We start from the raw sequence: 25,249 nt of genomic DNA, 5'->3' as shown, positions 1-25,249 counted from the left end.
ATATATAGGTACAGTCGTATTTATCTGTAGTCATTGACTCACAGGTTAGCTCGTCACGTTACTTAACGTTTCGTGAACATGAAAAACCCAACTACCCCCTCAGACATATATCTTGGGACTATCGGGAGTCGTTTACTCAAGACAGTATTTATAGCTGAACGTCACAAGATACTTGGATAGACACACACAAAAAAAAACTACTTATAAACATTCATGTACACCCAGAACAGCAATGTGTGTGCCTGTGTGTGTGTGTGTGTGTGTGTGTGTGTGTGTGTGTGTGACATTCACACACACACGCACATACACACACATGCACACACACATACTTTCTTTCATTTTTTCACTTGCTTCAGTAATTTGACTGAGGCTTCACAAGATTTAGTCAATCGAACACAGTATTTATTTTTTTTAACGTGTGGTACTTATTATATCGGACTCTTTTTGTTGAAGCGCTATGTTACGCAACCTAATCAAGCCAACACTTGTTGTCAAACGCTGAAACACAAACACAAAGATGCAAAAAGACACACAGATAGGATGGTCTTCCACAAAATTTCCGCCAACAAAGTCACGAAGAAAATATTAGTCGGCCTAAAAGTGCCGCGCAATGAAATTGAAACCAAATGCGAAACGAACATTAGCTACACTGCCATGTAGGTTCAAAAGTTTTAAAGAAATTTTTTCAAAGATAAGCAAAAACATTCGTCACCTCGTAAGTGGTCCATATCACATCAAAATTTGATTGGTCGCCGAAAAAATATAGAAATGTGCTGGTCACGCATTCACGTATGCATTACCACGCGCAGATAAACATGGCATTTTCATCATTTATATTTCATTTCACTTGTTTTCATATGTGTTGTTTTCGTTTATTTCAGTACCACCGTAGTATTACTAGAAGAGGTATTCGCGTGTACAAACGTCATTGAATAGCGCAATCATTCACATTATTCAAAAGAAATGGAGAATTCCAGATTTCTATTGCAAAATGACTGATTAATAATGATTTTATGCGGTGGCCATTTTTATTAATCCGAAAAGGGTGCAAAATTTAATTTTGTCTGTAATTGTGATTTCTTTTTTATATGATTACACATATTTATCATATTTTGAGGACATTCTCAGATATGATTTAAAAATTAAAGAAAGATTTGGAATACTAACAAATAAATAAGCAGGTATTTCAACAAATCCGTTCTATTTTCTACTAACCCCACGCTACAAGAAGCAGAATCATAAGAGCTGAGTATTATGTTGACTTGTCGGCTGCAAATAACTAAACCGTGGATGGCCCACTCCTCTTAACTGTCAATGGAGATCATGCGTCAAACTAGCTTACATTTGTTATAACCGTGAAGTAACTGTCAAATGGTTATCCATCTCGTTTATTTCTATTCATGCAATCTCATTTTACGATTGATCTGCTTCGAGAAAAACGTCATCCACAAATTTCGTTAGCCTTGTACACACAATATTGCTACGAAAGCTTTAGAGGTTACAGTATTTGCCACAATATTTATATCTTTTTGAGTAATATTAATTTGAGAAAATGTCTGCATATTAAGAAAAGCTGAAGAAAAACAAAAGAAAAATCAAACTAAAAACTAACGAAGAAAATTTACATAATCTATTTCCAAAGGCATTGCTTTGCTATCAAAATTGGAATATTTGGACAAAATTGGAATATTGTTCATCCTTCCAAATTTGAAGAAGGCCGTGAAAAGAAGCTTAATAAATGAAGCAGTCGCTATATTTTTTGAATATTTCACTTGTTTTCATATTCTTTTATGGCAAAAGACATTGTACAAACATACAGAAAACAGAAAAAAGGTGTTGTTTCCTGTTTCTTTCTCCTGGTTAGTCCAGATCGAGAAGACTTAAGATTGAAGACGTTCCAGCTATAACATCCCAATGTTATGCACATTAAGGACAACATCATTGAGTATATCTTTTAAGACATGACTAAGATTTGAAGATTTGACTGCTATTTCTAGCAGGCCAAACGACAATATAGAGACATTCTTGTTAGTAAAATTAAAGTTTTTCTTTAGTCCTACGTCATCTATAATTGAGCAAATCTATAATCAAAAGTATTCCAGCCCTGCCTAAGCTGGATTTTTAAGAGTGTCTAGAATTGCATAATCTGATGTGTTCTTCCCATATTTAAGACGATGCAGATTAATATGCGAGTGATTTAGCCGCTACTTCTCGCAGATCAGGCGACTGTGTAGAGACATCTTCAAGAGAAAAAAGAAACTTTCTGTCTATCCCAAATGAGCCATGAATGAGCAAACCTTTAAACAAAGGTATTCCATATTCCAGCCTTGACCATCACGTTGAAGTGTATCAGGGATTGCATAATCCGATTTTGAGAAATGTGGATGTTATTTCTAGCAAACACATTACCTAATTTCTCCCAAGTCCCACTATAATTTTCCAGAAAAATTTATGCCCCAACGGTGGTTGATTTTACAAAAGTATCAATGGGTAACTCTTATTAACTACCGAGCACAAACAAAAGTACATTATTGACTAAGAAAAAAGTGAATTACTTTAATGAGAATCTTCTGCCTGACGATTATGGCAGATTTCCTTGGTTCAAGGAGATAGTTTTGTTAGCTCCAGCCGTTAATCACTACGTTTTGTAATTTCACATCTGCTTCTCTTGACTCGAAGCAGATTTGACGTTTGAATTGATGGTGTTAACACACTTGATCATAGATTGACTACAAACAAAAGTACATTATTGACTAAGAAAAAAGTGAATCACTTTAATGAGAATCTTCTGCCTGACGACTATGGCAGATTTCTTTGGTTCAATGAGACAATCTTGTTAGCTCCAGCCGTAAATCACCACGTTTTGTAATTTCAAATCTGCTTCTCTTGGCTCGAAGCAGATTTGACGTTTGAATTGATGGTGTTAACACACTTGATCACAGATTGCAAAATCTCGTCGAGAACAAGGGAGATTTTCTTGGCAATCAAGTTTTCTCGGTAGATGACGCAATATACATTCAACATAGGGCGGCGAGCTAGCAGAAATGTTAGCACGCCGGGGGAAATACTTAGCTGTATTTCGTCTATTTTTACATTCTGAGTTCAAATTCTGCTGAGGTCGACTTTGCCTTTCATCCTTTCGAGGTCGATAAATTAAGTACCAGTTGTGTACAGGGTCAATCTAATCGACTGAACCCCTCTCCGAAAAATTTCGGCCTTGTGCTCAGAGTAGAAATGAATGTAAAGTCAACATGTTTGGACTTTTAGCGTCCATCAGCCTTTAGCGTCCTGTTTTCTTGCCCACCTTAGCAGGTGCCCCGTCTGTAGCACATGACAGAACGTTTCCTTTTGGTATTTTGTTTGAATCCAAATATTATTTTAGTTTGCAGTAGATACCAACTGGAGTAACGATCGGTTCTAATGATTTACAGAACAACATCCCTTCCTGAAACTCCTTTTGGTCAATATACCTCACATATGCCAATAACAGGGCATCACTGTCCCTAAAGGTAGATACTTCCATTTGTATTCAGAATTTCAATAATTTCAGCTTCTCAATTAACTGTTCTTCAGCATCATTCTCCAAGTCATCAATTCTGTTGCAGACAGTGTCATTACTCAGCGGCATGGCCATAGCATCTTTATCATCCTTTTGTAACGCAGTTTTAAAAATACTGAGATACCTGGTTTAATCAATTCTTCTCCAATAATGTGATTTTTTCCATGCTTTGCTATGAGCAGAGAGCTTTCGTAGCTAGCTTCAAGAGAACAATTCTGGGTTTCAAATTTGAACTGACATGATTTAAATGGTTTATTCTCAAGTGTGCTTCCAGCCAGCCTCCTTCATTGACTCATTAGTCAATGTCTGATGATACATTAAACAAAATGGTGTGCGTTCATCATGCAAGGCGAGAATAAACCCAAACTTCTAAGATTCCACTGAATACTGACAGACCTTCACTTAACTTGGTTTTCTCATTTTAGAAAGGGTGATACAAATCTCAAAAAACGTAGAAAAATGTAATGCAATTATTTATGCAAGTAAAGAATGTAAAAGACCGTGGAGTGACGGAAGTATATATGGCGATGCTGGTGTAGCCTCTGATTTAGACTACAACAGCATGGCCAGTTACAAATGTTTATTATAAGAAAATTATGACGACGCAAGATAGCTGGGTCTAGAATAGGCACTATGTCTAAGGTTATGGCCACTTTCTGGTCAGGTTTGTTTAGGTTCATTTCAAGGTTAAACTGTACTTAACAAACTTTCTTTTTTCATTAAATTTCATACCTTTGTAGACCTTTAACGAAAAGTATCCAGTACATGAAAATTTATCAACGCTAAATGGACGCTACTATGTCAGTAAAACAAAACATTAGTCCAGTATTTTTCTCTTATTACTTGGCAGAAACAATATTAGCTAGCAAAATTGTTTCAGATATTGATAGACAAACTGTATCCATCGGGAATTATAAGAAGCAGACCCTTTAATGTTGTAAATATTATTAGCTATGACTTTAAAGTGAAATATAAATAGAATATATAAATATAAAATTAAATGAAACATTATTTTTCAGTAGAGTAGCGTGAAGATATTTAAATCTCTACAAAGGATATTTACTGCAATCGCGATGTGATGCCAATGCTGACGGCGGGAAATCAAAAGCATTGTTTATCAAGCATGACTATTAAAGCTGAATAACTATTTGCATATGTGGAACGGGCAACTTTTTAAATATTTGTAAATAACTAATCGATATTTAATGCTCAAACAATGAACGGTTTCGACTATTGCCAAAATAAGCAGACATTTTTGCCAATTACCGTCTAATAAGTACGGAATTAATTTCCCCATAAAAATATTAACTGATTGCATAAAGAATACGGTTTCTTTCTAGAATGAATTTTTTTTTTTTTTTTGCACAAAACTTGATGGGAAATATTTCTAGATAAATAGTCTTGCAAAAGAAGTTAGTTATTTTAACATCAGGTGGAAATACCACTCTTTACGGAGTATGGTGATAATGTGTAGTGTTGGGTTGACGGTGTAATTTCGGTTGTTAGTTTTGTTGCTCAACCTCAATTCATTCTGTCTGACCTGGTATATGATTAAAAGCATTCCATCCGAGACCATTTAGTCTTCTTTGTACGATTAGGACATCATTGTTCATTGTTTCTTTCCTTTAATTTTAATAAGGTAAGATGTGATTTTACTAGGTTATTGGCTGCTATGTTTAGATGTATGTGAGCGGTATTGAGCTCCAAAGTATATGCCACCAAACAAGATACTGTTCAAATAATTTTCTGATTTAGGCAATTTTGTGAGGAGATGATTAGTCGATACCATGTACATGACTCGCTCTTTATCTTATCGACATCAGAAAGAATAAAACCGGGATTTAAACTCAGAACGACAGGAGTCGGAATAAATACTGTATGGTTGTCCAATATGCTGACGATTTTGCCAACTTACGAGCATATCAGAGGCCATAATACCATAACTCTGAATTCTATACATCTGTATCATTTCTAACCAATTTTTAGAAGGAAAGAGAATTAAATTTTACTAAACATAATGATCTACAGGGTGTCCACAAAGTCTGGCTACATGCAGTAAATAAAATCATAACATAAACAATTAAATATAAGAAATAATAATTTCTTAAAGTATGTGCTAATCCCCATGTACCCAGACTTTGAGGACACCCTGTGTTAGAGATCACAGACATAATGTTTCCTCCAGAAAGGGGAGGTAAACATTTGCGGTGCTCATGAGGTATTTACGACGTCGAGAAAAAGAAATTGCGAGCAAGAATCGAAACTGGATGGCCGACTCATTTATTGATTTTAATTTTGGCACAAGGCCAACAATTTCGAGGTGGGGTGGGGGGATCAAGTCGATTACATCAGCCCCAGGACTCAACTGGTACTTATTTTTTATCGACTTCGAAAGGATGAAAGGCAAAGTCGACCTCGGCGGATTTTGAAGTCAGAACGGGAAGACGGACGAAATGCCGCTAAGCATTTCACCCTGCGTACTAACGAATCTGCCAGCCCACCGCCTTCTACGACTTAGATATTGAGAACTAACATCTCTAATGAATTTGCTACATTAAAAATATTAGGAATATAAAATGATATGCTATGACATCTGTAACTTCTCCATGTACATTGAACGTGTAAATGAATTAAGGAAGTTGCGAGCATTAATCAAAGCTTTATTGCGGAATTACCTTGCTTGGAACGTGTATTTTATTCTAGGGCACTTATTACCAGTACATTAAATAAATTTATAAATGTTGTGGGTTTTAGTTGATGAGAAAGGCAGACTGTTATTAGATATGAGTTAGCTTCCTTGGTATGAACCAAAGAAAAAAGACACGACTAACTGGATTACATGCAGAAAGTGAATCTGCAGGAGATTATAACTGAAGAACAAAAGATTTAATCAAATATAAATGTAAGGGCGTTGAAATTAAAATAAATCTGATTTAAGTGTCAGTAATGACTCCTAATGTTAACTAGTGATGTCGTTAGTGCATTATTAAAGATGTTTTTCTTCCTGTTGTAGTAATTCAAGACAGAATATGCTCAAATTGTCTTCTGTTAATTTGTACAGCAATATCATTGTTGTTCATTGTACCCCTTTATTTGCTCTCATGTTGGAATGCCACCTTGTAGGGTTAGTATAATAAATCGCCCCTTGTACTTATGTTTTAAGTTTGGCACTTACTCTATCGGTTCTTTTGCGGAACCGCTAATTTTCGGGTGGGTAAACAAACCAACACCGGTCATCAAGCAGTGGAGGGGGGCGAATGCAAACTTAGACATACACGCATATGCATATGCACACGCTTACACACGCTTACACACACACACAGAACGAACTTTCAGTTTCCGTCAACCAAATTCTCTCAGGCTTTGGTTGACCTGGAACCTCAATAGAAGGCACTTTCCTCAGGCCCCGTATTGGGGTACTGAACCCGAAACCATGTCGTTGCGAAGCGAATTTTTTATCCATATTGCCTTGCCTGTGATATATACATATTCATAGCGCCTCGTTATCTGCCTGATATCAGACCTGATTGAGTAAACTGATGACAAAAGGCTTTACAACCGAAAGTGTTCCCTCGTTTATATTACCTACTGAATTACATTATCTAATGTGATATTCTCCGCTTAAGGCAGTAAGCTGCGTGATTTGAGAGACATTTGACTGTTAGACATTTAGAAGATCCAGCGAACTCTTAAAGACATCCTGTTCACTCAATGTTCTTTGTGATAACATAATAACAATTTGGAGATATGTGACTCAAAATACCGATGTCGAGTTAGAAAGTAACGACGTTTCTATATTACCGGAACCTCAGCAAAGTTCTATCTAATTAAAGCTTAGCAGAGAACAATTAAATTAAACATTTAGTCCTCTGATAAATGAAAATCCATGCGTGTTCTGGTCCACTTACAAAGAACTATATCAGAGAAGCAATTTTCTAGGATACATTATCAGTTAATGTAAAACTGATAATGGATATAAAAGGATTTTATTCTTGTATTACAAGCAAATATCATATATATATATATACTCAAAACTAATGAAAAGGCATGAACTACAAATTGTATACTTTCAGCGGATTTTATTAGCATAGAATTATCAAGGAAAGCCTGCAATCGTTTTAGGAACTTTCATCGAGCTAACGTTCTCCTAGCAACGATAAAGTGTATTTGTTTGATGTCGATCAAACTTCCAATTGACAACCGTCGTTGGTGTCATCATCATTCATCATTACCAGCATTGCCGTCGTTGTGGCTATGGAGGATGTCATCGTAATTAATCATCATCATTAGTTTTTTTTAAACCTTCAAGTATTTTGCTTGCTCTAAAGGGAAATATAGCGGAGAGACTTTCGTGGTATTATATATTATAAAGCTTAATGTCTCTGGGTTTAAATTCCAGTAAAGCGCAATCAATAGCAGTCACTCGTCTTAGTGAAAACAGTGACGAAATGTCCTTTAAATTACAGCCTAGTGTTTTACGAAAGGAAAACACAGTGGATAGTGTCATTCTAAATACACTATGCATATAGAAATCGGAGAATCAAAGAACAGTCAGGTATCAGAGCGGGTTTGAGGTTAACCAAAATTCAATTTGCTTCAGAAAATTAAGAGGAATATGGGCTTATTGCAAATCAAAAGAAATCATAATCGGATCAAAATTCATCATTTTAGCTCACCAAAAAAGTGATATCAGATTTCCCAAACATACTAATAGTAATCATATTCATTGTTTGGTTACTTAAAAAATGTCGAGTTATCTTGTATGAATGTATACTCTCACTTCGTCTCTCGATGTCTACTACTTTTTTAATTCCTGCTACTCCTACTATTACAATTACTAATAGTGTGGGTGTTGCTTACGATTGGAGTTTGCATTGAAATAAGGAGAGCTACTCCCTCAGTAGGCGTATTCAACAGATTGTTGCATACGTGACCAAAAAGTTAGTCTCTCTCTTAATATTTATACAAACACATAGTTGAAATTTATAGAAAAACAAAAGATGAAGACAGGTGTATGAGCAACTAGCAAGTGTATTAGTTTGACGCTCGGGAAAATGAAAAAGTATTTTACGTTTCGCGCCTACGCTCTTCAACAGAAAGGAATAAGAGAAAATAAACAGAGAGAATGAAAAAAAAACTTGTAAATTTCAGTGGTACCACATATTTGTTACTTGGTCACGTAAAAAATCTCGAGTTATCTTATATGAAATTACTCTCACTTCTTCTCAGAGGAAGTTCCTACACTTCCTATACAACTACATCTCATTATTCATGTCATCTACCTTTTCCTCCTCATATTATTACTTCTCTAATTCCTGCTACTCCTAATATTACAACTGCTAATAGTGTTCGTGCTGCTTGTATGTATATTGAAATATAACCCGGCATAACACGTGTAATATTAGTAATATTACTTAATACGCTTTTGCTACTATGGGCAATATTACAGAAGCTAGGTACAATCATTGTAATTATATACATACGTACATGCATACATACATATATATTATATTTTTGCGTGTACATATATGCATACACACACATACACACACACAAATATATATATATTAGATGGGGGTCTAAACACAACAATTTTTCAGGAACTTTAATTCCACGGTATGCACAGTTCCAAATAATATTTTAAATAAAATATATGAAAATTAGGGTTTTATGACCCTCAGGACACCTCGCACACACCCCCACAATTAAACGCCGTTTCGAGCTTCCGTTTCGACACGTATTTGAATCCATAGATGGGAAAAACAACAAGACTACCAAAGTCAAAAGGCTTAATTGTCAATAAAAATAAAGGGTGTAACCAGCTTAAAGATAAGCAAATTTTCTCCAGTAAAAACTAAAGTGACGGAATTGCTATTAGAAGTTGTTGATACTTTAAGCTCAGATCAAAAATACCTGCATGAAATGTGCTTCAGTATTGAGATAGGGTTTGTTTCTGAGCAGTTAGCAGTAAGACCATCTGATAAAATCCATTATGCAAGGTGATTAACACGTGTAAACAGAATTCTTCGCTTATATGTTTCGGAAAAAATCCCCAAAAGAATATTTATAGATCATGTTAAAATCATAACGCAAATTTATGTTCCAAGTTGGCTCTGGATTAAATCTCACCCAAAGTTACATGAAAGAGCAAGTAATTTTTGGTATTTGGCACGTCTAATGCAAGATATGAACCAAGATCATAAAGAGGTTATGGAGAAATCGTTAAAAACTATTTGCCCATCCGGAGAATATTTTACTGACTATGCTGAATGATGGAAGAAGACAAGTTAGGGAAGTAGCAATTCAGCGAATTATAAAGCAAAAACCTTTCCCTGAATGCTCCATGAAGAATTAAGAAATTACAAACAGCTAAGCAAAATTAATTTTGAAGCACAAGATTATGTTGATTTGATTAACTGGGGAAATGAAGTTATAACATCCCCTCCAGTTTTACGGAACTTTACAAATGTTGATCTTCTTAAGGTTCGTTCAGTACCATTAACGGCAATATCTCTTCCCTGTCATAGCCAAGGAGTCGAGCATGCTATCAGTTTAGTGACAAAAGCTAACGAAGTCAGAATAGGCTACGAAAATAGGCAGAAATTCATATTAAATGTACAGAAATCAAGACAAAGTTTACCTCACTTTGACTGAGAAAGACAATGCTCATTTAATCAAATAGTAAATGCTATTAATGCTTATTTTATGATTTTCACTGTTCATGTATTTCGTTTGAAGTTCAGGCATAATTTTTTTTTAATGCATATCATAATAGTCAATAAGAATTTACATTTTTTTTTTACGTTGCAAGTGCTTTTCTTAATGGCGTTTTTTTTTTTTTTGTTTTTTTTTAAATCAATACAAACTATATAAATAAATAAAGATTCCAATAACTGTTCTTTCATGTGGTAGTGGGTTGCATATGATTTATAAAAAGTTATATAAGTAATATTAAGCCAATACAAAGTTAATAGCATTAAAACAAGTTTACAGTTCTTTAAATTTTCAGTATTCAAAACGCAGAATTAGGAGGTGGGCTATGCGATGTGAATCCTCCCCCTGTATATATATATATATACGTAACTTTCCGTCTACGAAATCCTCTAACAAGGATTTAGTCGGCACGAGACTGGCTATAGTAGAAGACACTTGCCCAAGGTGCCACGCAGTGGAACTGAACCCGAAACCATGTGGTTGGGAAGCAAGCTTCTTGCCACACAGCCATGCCTACACCCATGAGCGTGTGAGTGATAACTCTGATGTATCTAAGTGGTAAAGAATTACGGCTGAGACCAAAACTTTGGGAATACTTATTCAAATCCAAGTTAAGATTGAACGTTTCGGACTGTGTAACCTGGGGGTGTGAATTTACGAAATCCTATGACGATGACGATATCTTGATGCTGTCGTATATAAAGAATTGTGGTTTCAGATTGGTTAATATTTGATTAAATTTCATTTAAAATTGCAATCAAGTGGTGGATGGGGGAAAGGCTACTTTCGTTACGCATGTTCAGCAGGAGAAATTTTTTTCGAAACTAGAGAAACATTTCATGTAGATTTGAACAGTAAATATCGTTATTTTGAGTAATTTCTTGAAAATTTCAATTACCTATTGGAACATTTCTCCACATGTCTCTCTCTCTCTCTCTCTCTCCTGTTTTTTGTTACTGTTATTTATGTATCTATTGAATGCTCACTCTCTCAGATCAAAATATAAACACACACATTAACATAAAACATTTAAACACTTACACCTGCACGCATAGATAGATAGATAGATGCATACATGCATTCCTACAAATAGTGCGTGTTTATAAGTATGTTTGTATTACTGTCTATATTAAAATGCACTCGTATTATGTTGGCACTCGCTTACGACGTCGAGGGTTCCAGTTGATCCGATCAACGGAACAGCCTGCTCGTGAAATTAACGTGCAAGTGGCTGAGCACTCCACAGACACGTGTACCCTTAACGTAGTTCTCGGGGATATTCAGCGTAACACAGTGTGACAAGGCTGACCCTTTGAATTACAGGCACAACAGAAACAGGAAGTAAGAGAAAGTTGTGGTGGAAGAGTACAGCAGGGTTGGCCACCATCCCCTGCCGGAGCCTTGTGGAACTTTAGGTGTTTTCGCTCAATAAACACTCACAACGCCCAGTCTGGGAATCGAAACCACGATCCTATGACCGCGAGCCCGCTGCCCTAACCACTGGGCCATTGCGCCTCCACGCACTCGTATTAACGTGGGCATATACGTATAGACTGTAATACATACATGCATGCATAGAAACATACAGTCATACATACCTACAGACAGACAGATAAATACTTAAGTATACGCGTACACGTTGTTCACTGTTTCTCCCTTACTGGCATGTTTATTGTGTTTTCAGCAGCATCTCTATCCCCTACACCCTATCCTTCTCTATTTCTCTCTCTTTCTCTCTCTCTCTTTCTCATTCTCATTCACCTGCTTTTTCTTTCTTTCTCTGTCTTGCATTCTCTTTCTCGCACGCTCTGTTAAAAAGAGGAGTTGGAAAACAAGAGTAATAGAAGAAAGGAAAACATTGCAAGCATGATACGGCCTGTGCTTATTGGCGCAATATTTCGATGTATGATACTACGCATTTAAATATAGAACCGGAATAGCTATTATGTATAAACACGTAGTAAAATGTGGAGAAAAGTAAGTGCAAGGACGGATACACCCGTTTGCAGCATGTGCAGCTCTTGATTTTTCTGGGGTTTTTTTGTTTTTTTTTTTGTATGCGCATTGATACTTTCATTTTGATGAAAACTTTGGCATATAAACACAGCTCAGATTCTATGTTGTTTTGCTGAAAAGGATGATAAGGAATAAGCAACTAAATTTCTCATAAATTTCGTTCTAACCCAATTGGAGGAGGAGACGTTGAGCTGAAGTGTTCTCGCTCGTATTTATATACATTCACATACTGATAACACAATTTCAGTCAGTATTTCCTTGTGTGGGCGGCATTCCTATCCCGTAACTGAGAGAAGAACTGGGATTACCTTGACGTGAGCTAAGAGGCAGAGGTGATAGTAAAGGGCATTAGATACCATTGCAAAATTTTTTCTGTATTATGTTAGGCAGAAAAGTTATGACAGGAATTAATATATACTTGACGGTTTCGACAATTAGCATTCGGTTGTTCGATCAATTGAACTATCATTGAATTAATTGTTAAATTAACGTGTAAGTGGTTGAGTATACCATAGACATATGTACTCTTCAAGTAATTTGTCAGACAGATCAAGATTTCATAAGGCAAGAACTTTGATTTGCAAGCGTGGCTGTGTGGTAAGAAGCTTACTTCCCAACCACATGGCTCCCTCCGAGTTCAGTTCCACTATGTGGGACTTTGAGCAAATGTCTTCTACTTTAGCCTCGAGCCGACCAAAGCGTTGCGAGTGGATTTGACGGTCGGAAACTGAAAGAAACCCGTCGTATATGCATACGTATTTATCTATGTTTGTGTGTCTGTGTTTGTCCACCCACTACCGATTGACAACCGGTGTTGGTGTACTTACGTCCATGTAACTTAGCAGTTTGGCAAAAGAGGTCGATAGAATAAGGACCAGGCTTTAAAAAAATAATGGGTTCGATTCATTCGACTAAAATTCTCTACAGCTTGACCTCAGCATGGCTGCAGTCTAATGATTGAAATAAGTAAAAGATAAGATAAAAGATACACTGCATCTAACTGACTTCCATTAAATCTTAATAACAAGGCTTGGACGGAGAGTAGTGCAAGATGCTACGCAGTAGGATCGAACCTAACACTTCGTGATTGCAATGCGGATGTCTTAATCTTTCAACTATGTCTGTGTTCATGCTAGAATTAATGCTTTATGATTTTGTTTTTTTTTAATTTTGAACCCCTACGCTTGAGCAAATGTCCTCTAAAGTCTGCTTACCTTTCAAATAGTATGCCGATATAGTAAGTACCTCTTCTATACTGGGGAGATTCGCACAAGTATACTCTACCCTATAAATTTATGGCTTTCTACGCTAAAAATTTATGGCTTTGTGCCAAAGTAAGAAACGCTTATGTTTATTACTAAGCATAAACGGAACCTACATAACTAGACTTTTCTCAAACTGTTATTTTCTTCTGAAGATGGGACTCTGCGCCTGAAATATAAAGGTTTTATTAAAGTCTCCGCATTGTCAGAAGCTTTCAATTTTCTCTTTTTACCTTCTTCTATATACCAATGCTTCAAGCGAACTACATCGCTCCACAAAAGAATCTGTCATATCATCAGTTAATTACACTAATAACACCTTCAGTAAAGGCCTGTACATATCATCTAGCAATTCCATCATATTCTGAATATCTATGCTCTTATCTAATTAAGATAAACCTATTTTCAAGATTGATGTTGTTCTGCATTAGTTTCTGATTAATTCTGACTGAAGATATACTAGGTATCCTGTCTTTCTTTAACGCATCCTGTCTTTCTTTAACTATCCTGTCTTTCTTTAATGCATAGAATAACTTGAAATCATTATTCAAGGTGTCTTTTCTCTTTTAGGTTGGTAGTGTATGATTTGAGAAAGATTTTTCTTCCAAGAGGTTGAGTACCAGCGGAGAGATTTCCTCGTTTGCTCTTGGTTGTTATTGTCGTTGTTTAGTTCAAATTTGTCCGGATTAGGCAGCCTATTGATCGTTCGGTCAGTCCTTAGAATATAATGTAACCAAGAGTACAGAATACTGGATGAATATCTAATTTTCTTTTTACGATGATACTGTTTTATTCTAAGGGAGATTTGGTTGCTGTTTCAAGCAGGTCAAACGACAACATAGAGGATTTTGGTTAGTCATATCGTTATAGCTTCTTATCATGGAGCTTCTTATATAGCTTAATGCTGATGTTTCTATGATGCTGGGCCGACGATGCTTACTATTTTATCGATCAAATTTGTGATTATAAGTTATTCTAAATACTAACATCTATTATATGTATTTTGTTGTGAATTGCTGGGAAATATGCGCGGAATATTGTGTATCAAAGAGAGTTTTTTTAGCAAAGTAATTTTTTTTTTCTGTAATTTTACTGTGACTGCAGTTTTAAAGGGATTTGTTAGAATTCTGTTTCTAAGTAACATTGAGTTAGATTGCAATCAGTCAGATAATTTTGAAAGCATTTTCTCTTGTGAGAATTACATTACAATGTAATAGTTGTTATAATTTTGGTTTCCTGACATCGCTTGTGTTGCATCATTTATATTTATGATCTGTTAGCTTCAGAATTAGAACATATATTCTTAAATATCTGACTGTTACATAACTTGCATATGCTAGGTTGCAGTATGAGAATCGAGTTACGTTGCTAATCACAAAGTTTGAGTAATGAAAAGCAATCCAGTTACATTTGTAATTCAAAGCTCTTATACTACATGTCCCCAATCACACTCACTGACCATAACATATTAAACTGTTCCCCCAGAGAAAAGTGTCATTCTAATCAGTCGTAGAAAAATGCTTCGTTTATAATTGATCACAATTGTTCGTCAAAGTATTTTGATCGAAATTAATATAAATTTTAATGTAAGCCTACTTCAAAAAATGACATAAACAGCGCCATTCGGTTGTAAATTATGCATATTACTCTATTATCCATCATCATATACAAAGATTTAACTATAAGTTTCGATGTACTATCGATCGAGGATCATCCTAAACTAGTTTGCTTTCTAAACAATCAAAATTTATCTGAACGAGGCCACAGAATATTAAAAATAACTGATAGTACTTGTATTGTAGTAATTTATTAGGAAATATTTTCGTAATTTTCAAAAACAAATACAAAAAAATAAGGAAATTATGGACATTGAATTACAATATTTAGACTGCATTGATTCTTTGGCGAAATTTCCTATTCAATGGAGGGATTTACAATAGGAAAAAAAGTATATAAGTTGAAATTTTTTACAGGAAATTAAATGGCGTAGAACGAGCATGGGATTAAATTAGTCATGGCAACAGATGAAACAACATGATGATAAGTGAAATTGTTCGAGAAGATAATTTCTATTTCCAACTTTTGAATAAATAACTATAGCAGACAATCGTTGTTTGCTGAGTAAATTGATAGAATTAACACAAAAATGATTTTGTTTTCTTTATTTTCAACGCCAGAGATGATAAATGCACATCAGTGATTGTCTGCAGACTTTTGAAGTAATTGTAGTTATAATGTTAAAAAGAATTTGGTATTGGCTTCTGCCAAATCGATTTACTCATTTCAAATATTAACTATAGGCAATTTATTCAACAGCAGCTAAACCAATTTGATTTTAATATAATGTTTTCAATAATAGTGGAAATAAAATGGCGTGGAAGTGAATGGTGTGACAGATTGTAAAAACTTTGATTTGTGAAATGTGAGTACGTTTATCATAAAACGTTTCGAACAGACTCAACGGTGATTTTATACACATCTCCACACGTACACACACACATACACACATATATATATACACAGCGAGAGAGAGAGAAACAGAGACAGAGTGACAAAGAGAAACACACACGCGCCCATACATATGTGCACACGCACACACACACGCAAACACTCGCGTACGCACACACTCACGCACGAACGCACACACGCACGCACACACACATACACACACAAGGAGACACACACACGTACGTACACACACATGAACGCACATATACCTCCACACACACAACACACATTCAGACGCACTTAGACACACACACGACCCCACACGCACATACCCACACGAACACATGGACACACATATACAGTGAGAGAGAGAGATGAGTGACACAGAGATACAGACACACGCACCCGTACACATAAGCACTCACACATATACACATTCCCACTCCGTCTACGTACACACGCCGTCACATACACACACACAACCACACACACCCATTCACACAGCCACAGCCACCTAGCCACACATAAACCCTCTTCAGACTGCCTCTGCTTCCCTATTGACCCTTCCATCTACGCACACGTGCAAACACGCACATACACTCTCTTTGCCACACCCACCCATTTACACAGCTGTCACTATAGCTACTGATCTCTGAGAGCGACTTTAACACACACGCACTCAGATCCTGCCACACACACAGACTACGCACACAAACACACACACAGTTAATATCACAAAGACACCAGTTACCATCACAGGCACACACGCTACCCCCACCACACACACACACAAGCACACACACACACAGACACACTTAGACCATTTTCACACTCTTCTGTCTCGGAAATTACTTTCTCTACTTCCAGTCATCTCAAAAATGTAACCACACGTGATTGTTGGCGATGTATTTCCTCCCTCGTCTTGGACTTTCCTGTTTTTCCTGTTTCCGAAGAAGAGCTTTGCTCGAAACGTAAAACTACTACCCTTTCCCTTCTCTGAGCGTATTTATTAATACATTGCTTGTGCTACGTCCATACATTCGTTTGTTTTTGTGTTTTTTTTTTCCTTTTTCTGTTTTTTTTTTACTATATATACGTGTGTGCGTGTGTATGTATTAATATATATAGTGTCACCTTCATAAACTTACAATAATCAAACAACCACTTATACCATAGAAAAATAATATAGAAAAACATAGTGTTGATGACTAAGAATCTGAAGAACATAAACGTATTCGACCCAAAGAAGCAATATCTATGTGGTAATTCCATTGCTATAGCCAGGTACCCCTTGAATTACAAGCTACAGTCTGAAAGAATGGAATTATATATTTATAATGTAATTCTTGAAAATATATGTATGAAAGAAGGTGAAATGCTTTAGTAATTCTTTTTCATTTTTATTCATTTCTTTGTTGAACTGTTTTTCTCGGAAAAAATATATATTTGGCAGGGGTTCATTATGAATATAATAATGAAATATTTAGGTAGCTGTATATGTTTGGAAGAATTTATCTTCACTAGACAATAGCAGTATAATTAGAAAAAGCTAATAAGAATTAGCTTTTTCTCTTTATGAGTAAATTTCGGACACAAAATGCCTCTTCCATTCGATGAAGCGTTGATAAATACATTTGCTTCAAACGATAAGAATTCAGTATATAATTAAAGAAACGCTGAAAGACTAATATATTTTGATACATGAACCATCAAAAAATTCTATCTCTAATTCTAGAATTATGTATCTATATATCTATTATTAATCCTATATATTTTCACCTCAAAAAATGGAGCCTTTGCATATTCGTTCGACCTAACAGTTAAATTTCCCTCAAAAACACCTGATATTTTCACCTAAAACCAAATGAATGAATCATGGAAGAGGGTATGGTGATTGTAAAAGTGACGGCTTTGAATGAAACAACAAAATACTTCGAAAGGTAAGGGCACCCTAACAATATACTCAAGCACATATATGCAGACAACTTTAAGCATAAAATTTTGCATAAATAAATTCCAAAATCACATCGAAGCGTAACAAAGAAATACAGTGTTACTGCCATTTCCTCTTTCCACGTCTGCAGCCTGCAGCCCTAGACTGAATTTAAACAACTTACATAATCACTAGATTTCATCCAAAATACACAGTAACAAATAGTCGATAATAAACTTGTAGATAATATAAAATTCCACTAACACAATAAATTATGGAGATAGTTTTATTCTTTAATAATCTCATTATATGAAAGTATATAGTCTTCTTGCTAATAAATTAAGTTAACTATGACAAGCTTGATCGACAACAATAAAATTAATTTCGTTTTTGGATTTAGTTTGCAAGATTTTTTATGTGATTTCGTGTACTGAAGCATATTCTGTTGTGTCTGGGGAGAGTCATTTTCTTATTGTGCCTTAAAATTTAACACACTCACCGGTAAGATTTCCACTTATTTCTTATTTTTATTTTCCTAAAATTTTCGTTGCGTCTTGCAAAGATTCCTCGTGTTCATCCTCAGTTCAGCTTGCGACATATACAGCACTTCCGTCATCACCAACGTCCTATCATATTACACATCCTCGCTACAATTGTTTAAAGCATTATTAAACACCTTCTTTGCATGAAACTTTAATGCACAAAACTTATTCTGGTGCAAAGATTATACAGATATCACCAGCGGAGACAAAATAACATCACAACCAGATCTTTACATAGTAAACAGCAACACCTATAACATTTAAGTCGCTATGATAACAGTAAGATAATCACAACTCCCTAGGCATCACATTCCGTTGGATGTATTTAAGTAATGCAACAACCATATAGCAGAAATCCCCCAACTTTCCTCCCACTACTTATAAACTATTATAGTAACACATTCACACATAAGTAACAAAATATAAAAATTGCAAACAATTTTTTTAAAAACACAGTTCTACAACACACACTTCTACAAAACAAACAAACTGAGTCAGTGTTCGCAGAATTCAAAAGCACTATAATCACCAGCATAGCCACTGAAATGCACATTTTCAACAATTATAGGTGCTTCCAAGTAGCATCACCCAAAGGGAAATATAAAAAAGTAAGCTTAATTACAGAACTGAAATAGCTAAAGTTACAAAAGCTTACGAATATCCAAACACAGCACACCAACACCACACACAGCAAAATACAACTCAGCATGAAGCGTCCAAAGAAAGAAATAACAAAGAAAATAAACCATAGAAAAAATGAAACAGAAAATTGGCAAGTATTTGTAACTAAACTAAACCTGAAAATAAATTGTGAAAGAACAATACTTATAATGGTTACAGTTTATCAAACGCCACATGAACAATTCCATATAACAGTTACACTCTAAAAGCAAGAAAACACTTTTTCTAAATATTTCTTAAACGTCAGCCACTAAAACCTTACAATAACACAAAATGCATGAAAACAAAAACGCAAAGTACGTACTTCGTACACAAACGTAACTTCTACCTCTTTCTTCGATTCGACGCCAGCGAAACAAAATATCGACGACCGGTAACCTACTCCATCCAAGAAATATGCAACTATATCACCTAAGGTCTCAAGGGATTGCTACACTTAACAATATCTCCAATCCTTCGTACCACTAACAGGCAAAGCCGCCCACTATAAAAAGCTTGACCTAAAAAAAATAGCAACTAAATCTCAGCCAAATTGCACATGGGGGGGGGGTCTTAGCAGAAGGAGAAATACACTAGACAATGTCTCCACTAGTGATATCCATATTATTTTTGCACCAGAATGTGCTTTGTGCATTTAAGATTCATGCATATATGATGTTAGGCAATGTGTTAAGTTGTTGTAGTGAAGATGTGTAATATGATACAAAAAGGCGGGGTCACCGCAGCTGAAAGCTTTTCATCTTGTGCATTTTAATATTTATGACTTTTTAAAAATTGATATATCTTGTGCAGGCCACAAAATAGTTTAAAACCAGACCAACAACCCTCGATCAGAGCTGGCCTAGGCTTAAGCAACAGCGACAGCAGGAACGCAACAGTAATTTATAGTACCGACGTTGTTAAATCATCAGAATTTAGAAACTAAGCAAAAATAATCGAAACTCTAAAGCCCAACAGAGTCCCGACTAAGGCATCATTACACAAATTCATCACTCCTCTGCGACTTCCTTCAAAAATATTTGTTTCAAGAAACATTAAGTCGCACATTTTCCTCTCCGCATATTAATGTTGTTCAGTCTCATAGAGACATTCCACCTGTAACTCACATACTAGCTTTCTCTTCCCCCCATCCATCCAGCCCTCACTTTCTCTCTCTTTCTCTCTCTCTCTCTCTCTATCTCTCTCTCTCTCTCCCTCTCTCTCTCCCTCTCTCTCTCTCTCTCTCTCCACACACACACACAATTTTCATAATGGCCTCTGCTCCTCGGAGTTGACTGATTTTGTGCCTCCTTCACTCAGGTACTGCTAAACCTTTTGCCTTTGCTCCACTCATTCTTCTTGTTGTCTGCAACCTTCCTGGCTCCGCATTTATGATTATCTTCAGTCCTGCTTCCCCAGGACATTTTTCTTCTGGAATCTCCTCCTGAGTATGTATTCCTGTAGGTGGAGTTCTAATACTTCAAACAGAATAGCCACAGCATCAGTTTCACTAGTCTCGGGGGTGCTTACAAAAGCCATAGGCGCTGCCTCCTCCACGAGAAACAGCTATTAAAAAGAATACAACTTCATCCAATCACCACATTATTTACAAAGCTTATAATTCCTGTTGATTTCAAAAGTAATAACGCCCCCACACATACGCACGCGAAAATCAATTCCAATGCCATTGTTATCAACAAGTTTTTTACTCCATTTCATGAATACTGAATACCTTCTTACAAAACAGCACAGAAGGCTGGGTAACACGCAACCTCTCCAATCACGAAACCCATGCTACCATCTACAATCTGTAATTTCCGAATGGATTACTGCATGTATCTATTCTCATATTCATTATTTCTAAACCTATACCCTGCCTCGCGCGATCCCTTGTTAAGCTGTGCTTGCACCGCACTGCGTTCCGACTTTTCTAAGTATACACAAAATCTCATGTATATATGGTATCACAGTCAAATTTTTGCACCATTCTCCAGACACTACTGCATAACTTCTCCAAACTCACATTAAACGACTCGATACCTGTTCTCCATAACAATATACATAATGCAACAGCTGCCAATTTACTATTTCTTTTCTAACCAGAACACAAGAGTACATCAATTACAAATAGTTGATACACTCAACAACATAAACATAGTACATACATAGAATATAAAAATACTAGGAATTATATAGAATGACTCTATCATGTTCATGAAAAAATGCATAATGATGTACAAACATAGAAAACTTAAAATCACCACAAGTACCAACAGAAACACAACAATATTATTATTAAAACAATGTCTTCGATCCATCACAGTCCCTCCACAATTAATCTTCACAAATTCAAACAGCACAGACACATATCAAGCTGCACACAACTGCACGTAGGCAAGCTTCACGATTAAACAAAAATACAGAACATGAAAGAAAATTTCGACATGCTAGGGACATAGTTTCTTGTTGCAGTAAGCTCTCATCCTTGCAGTCTAACCTTCAAGCTACTATATGCGCAATCGCCTACAAACAAGCAGGTACGACTGCATCACAGAATACTACTTAAGCACCTTTCTAAATACATAATCCTTACACCAGATAAACATTAAAAAAAAACATAAAAAATAACTGGACACAGTAGTTAAATCTTCCTTAAACCATGCCCTAATATCTTAACGAACGGACAGACATACTGGATAATGTAATGTTATATACACGATGCCTAGAAAAATTACTAGATGGTCACGACTGGAAGTTTTTTCATCATAGGCATACTCACTCGGGACTAATTTGAAGTTAACAAGCATACAGAAATAGACTACACAGAAGAAAATACAGCATGTCCAGATTGTCATACTATATCTTATGCAAATAACGACTGATTGCCAGAATATGCTGTTCGATCTTCAACAAATATGGCAGTATGGTACATCTTGAGTTATACTGTGGATTGAATGTTGTCGTTCGGCTGACTACGAAAGTGTAGTAGGTCTGCTTGGTCAAGGATGATCTGGGATTACAACTATTTATACTGCTACAAAAGCAATAGTTTTTGTTTCAAAACTGTTTACATAAAATTATTGGTCAACTTTGCCTTTCATCCTTTCGAGATTGATAAAATAAGTACCAGTTAAACAAAAGTTTCAGGTCTTGTGCCTATAGTAGAAAGGATTATTACAGCAAAGAATAAAACTTACAGCTTTTATTTGGCATATACTCACATTTTGGAAAACCCAGATGCCTTGTATTTTTATCGATACAATGCTAATGAGATTAAGAGTACCTAAACATATAATACTATAAATGTGGCTGCGTATGTCATGCCGTTGCTTCTTATGTCACCAGCAATATTTATTTCTATTATCGGTACATGTTCACAAATTGTGAAGGCGAGGTATAGTTGATTAAAACGACCCTAATATTTGACTTATATTTCTTTTAATAACCCCTGGAAGGATAAAATACGAAGCTGATCTTGGTTAAATTGGAAAATAGAATGTAAAAAGCCTTAACAAAATGCAGCAAAGTATTATATCAAATGTTGTAACAATACTCCCAATGCACCTCTCTCTGCTCTTATATTACCTAGCAACAAATAGAATATTTGGTATCCTGACTACACAGTGGAGACAGATATTAACAGACACAGTAAGCAGAAATTATAATAAAAAATTTTAGCAGTACCAAGAATTCCTTCAGGCAAATATCATGCTACCAAACAATGATACGTTCAAAATTTTCAGGCAAGCAGCAAGGAATATGTGTACAACAAAAATACGCTATGATAAAATTTCTGAGCTCTAGAAAGCTAAAGCTTGCCATAAGGTTTTGTTATTCTTCGAATTGTTCTTGTTATCTGAGTGCAATTGTTTTCTTGGAAAATGGAAGAAATAACTCCAGCTGACATCTCCAGAAACATTATTGTTGCGTTTATCGTGAATTAAGGATGACAACGTAATGCGTATTTCGAAGACATTTTCGGGTGTTTCAATTAATAAACAATAACATCAGCTACAAAAACAATCAATAAAGATCCTACAAACTGTTCCTGCAGTGACCATACCATCTTTTATTGACATTATTTATGGTTCACTTTTTAGAGACAGCAAAATGTAATATGAGAGAGATTTTCGCTGATATTTCTGTCAAGTGCCCACGTAGAAGTACTCTGTTTAAACTGTAAGTGATGAGGAATAGATTTAACTAAGAAGTAAGGACAAAGGATTCTTATCCGCCAGTGACAATATAATTGCCCAGTTTGCATGCTTTATATTTGAATGCTAAGGCAACATATGTAATATAAATACTTTTTATTTAATTCTTATATTTAGGCATATAATGCGTTAAAACTTCACGAAATTTATTGAAGTTCCTGCAAAGAAAAATTGAACGCTCTCTCTCTCTCTCTCTCTCTCTCTCTCTCTCTCTCTCTCTTTATCTCTCTCTCTCTCTCTCTCTCTCTCTCTCTCTCTCTCTCTCCACACACATTACTTTTAATTTATCATTGTAGGATGTAGGCCAGTGGCCATGACCTTTGTAGTAGGATCATTTGAGAGCAATATGGTTTGATGCTAAATTTGAACTTCTGTGGATCAATATTTGCAGGAAAAACGTAGGTATCTTTCAGCTCTGGATAAAAATTATTGGAAATGTATTTTGTGTGGAATTTAATGGGGTGTGGCATATACAGAGACGATGACAAAAAAAGAGACAGGCACTGTCAGCACTTGTTGGTAGAATGTAGATTGTTATTTTAAAGGATGAGAGGCCGTCGTAGAAAAGTCGAAAAGAAAATTCAGTGCTGTATGAACTTGTTGGTTTCCTCTTTCTTCTCCTACGATCTCACATAAAATTAATGATGATCTACTCTACTTCCTAAATCACCTGAATAGTCTACCCATTAATCAAATGTCAATTTCTTGAAACTATTCCTTGTTCGCATCGCTATCACTTCGTCCTAATCTTAATTTCCCTTAAATTACTGATTAGTCTTCTTATAGACTTCTCATCCCCTTCTGGCTTTTTTCTTCTTTGTTTCTTTCTGTATATTTCTGTATTCTTATCTTACATAAAGTATTCTTTCCACTTCCTTTCTTTACTCTTCTAATCCCCTTTTCTCTCTCCTTCTCTCTTTCTTTCTTTCTTTCTTTCTTTCTTCACGCCTACTGATCCCGCAGCTTTCCTAGCATATCTTTTAATATAAGATAACTTCTTAAGTAGAGAAATTATTTGTACAGCCGCAGTAAATGCAATCCTTTTAGAAGCTCTCGTTAATCCAGAAATATAAGCAACCAGCCAAGGATAAGGGTAGATGTTGAACTACTTAAAACAATTTCCATATTCATGGTGGGCAAGTTTCGCAGTGAAAATGTGCCTCCATATAGGACTGGAACTTCACTTGTGGTTAAGTAATACCTCGAAAAGTTGCCCTGTTAACTTGCGTGTAATCCCGTATCCTGGTCTTCAATGGCGCTAATGAAAGTACAATAATTTTAAAGACCCCTCCCCCGGTTCAAATTAACATGTTAGCTACTGTGATTGAAGAAGCTAGGATTGAAGAAGCTAAGATTGAAGAAGCAAAGACTCTACTCCCTAGAACAAAGGTGAGAAAGATACTCGGTTATATACATCAGGAAAATCCTAGAACTTTGGCATTATATACATCAGGGAAATCCTAGAACTTTGGCATTGTAAGTTACATAATCAGCAGAATGGGGTGCCATTGTATAGTACCAAAATTCACAGCATTGCCATCAGGATACGGGACCAGATACTGCAACAGCCTGGGCTTCAAAGGCCCACAGCTATTGAATATCTTCTTACAAAACCAGAGAGATCTATATGGGGTGGGTGTCGGCGTCTTCAAAACAAAACTGGATCTCCTGTCAAGAGTCCCGGATGAACCTGCTTGACAGCAAGAAACGCAGATGAGAGCAGTGTTCACCAAATGTCACATATCAGAAAAATTTTAGTGAAAGCGTAGCAAAGCAAATGCTGTACCCCAGCATGGCCGCAACTCTCGTACTGAAACTTGTAAAAAAAATTTTAAATGTACGCAAACGTTTATATATATATGTGTGTGTGTGTGTATATATATATATATATATATATATAT

General features: G+C 35.8%; 2 protein-coding genes across 2 annotated transcripts in view; one reads left to right on the top strand and one right to left on the bottom strand.

The window, feature by feature from the left end:
- LOC106871880 (protein-glutamine gamma-glutamyltransferase K) overlaps positions 1-25,249 on the bottom strand; it is a 427,287-nt gene that overhangs the window by 380,069 nt on the left and 21,969 nt on the right. The window lies entirely within an intron of this gene.
- The window catches only part of LOC128250478 (uncharacterized protein K02A2.6-like), an 86,062-nt gene continuing 85,469 nt past the window's right edge, over positions 24,657-25,249 (top strand). Inside the window, exon 1 of the mRNA XM_052975796.1 lies at positions 24,657-24,737. Coding sequence (XP_052831756.1) covers positions 24,657-24,737 — 81 coding nt within the window. The remainder of the gene's footprint in view (positions 24,738-25,249) is intronic.

Source organism: Octopus bimaculoides, chromosome 1, assembly GCF_001194135.2.
Source record: "Octopus bimaculoides isolate UCB-OBI-ISO-001 chromosome 1, ASM119413v2, whole genome shotgun sequence".
In the NCBI taxonomy this organism is placed as follows: Eukaryota; Metazoa; Mollusca; class Cephalopoda; order Octopoda; family Octopodidae; genus Octopus; species Octopus bimaculoides.
The sequence above is the reverse complement of the archived record's forward strand: the minus strand, read 5'-3'. Positions and strand labels throughout refer to the sequence as shown.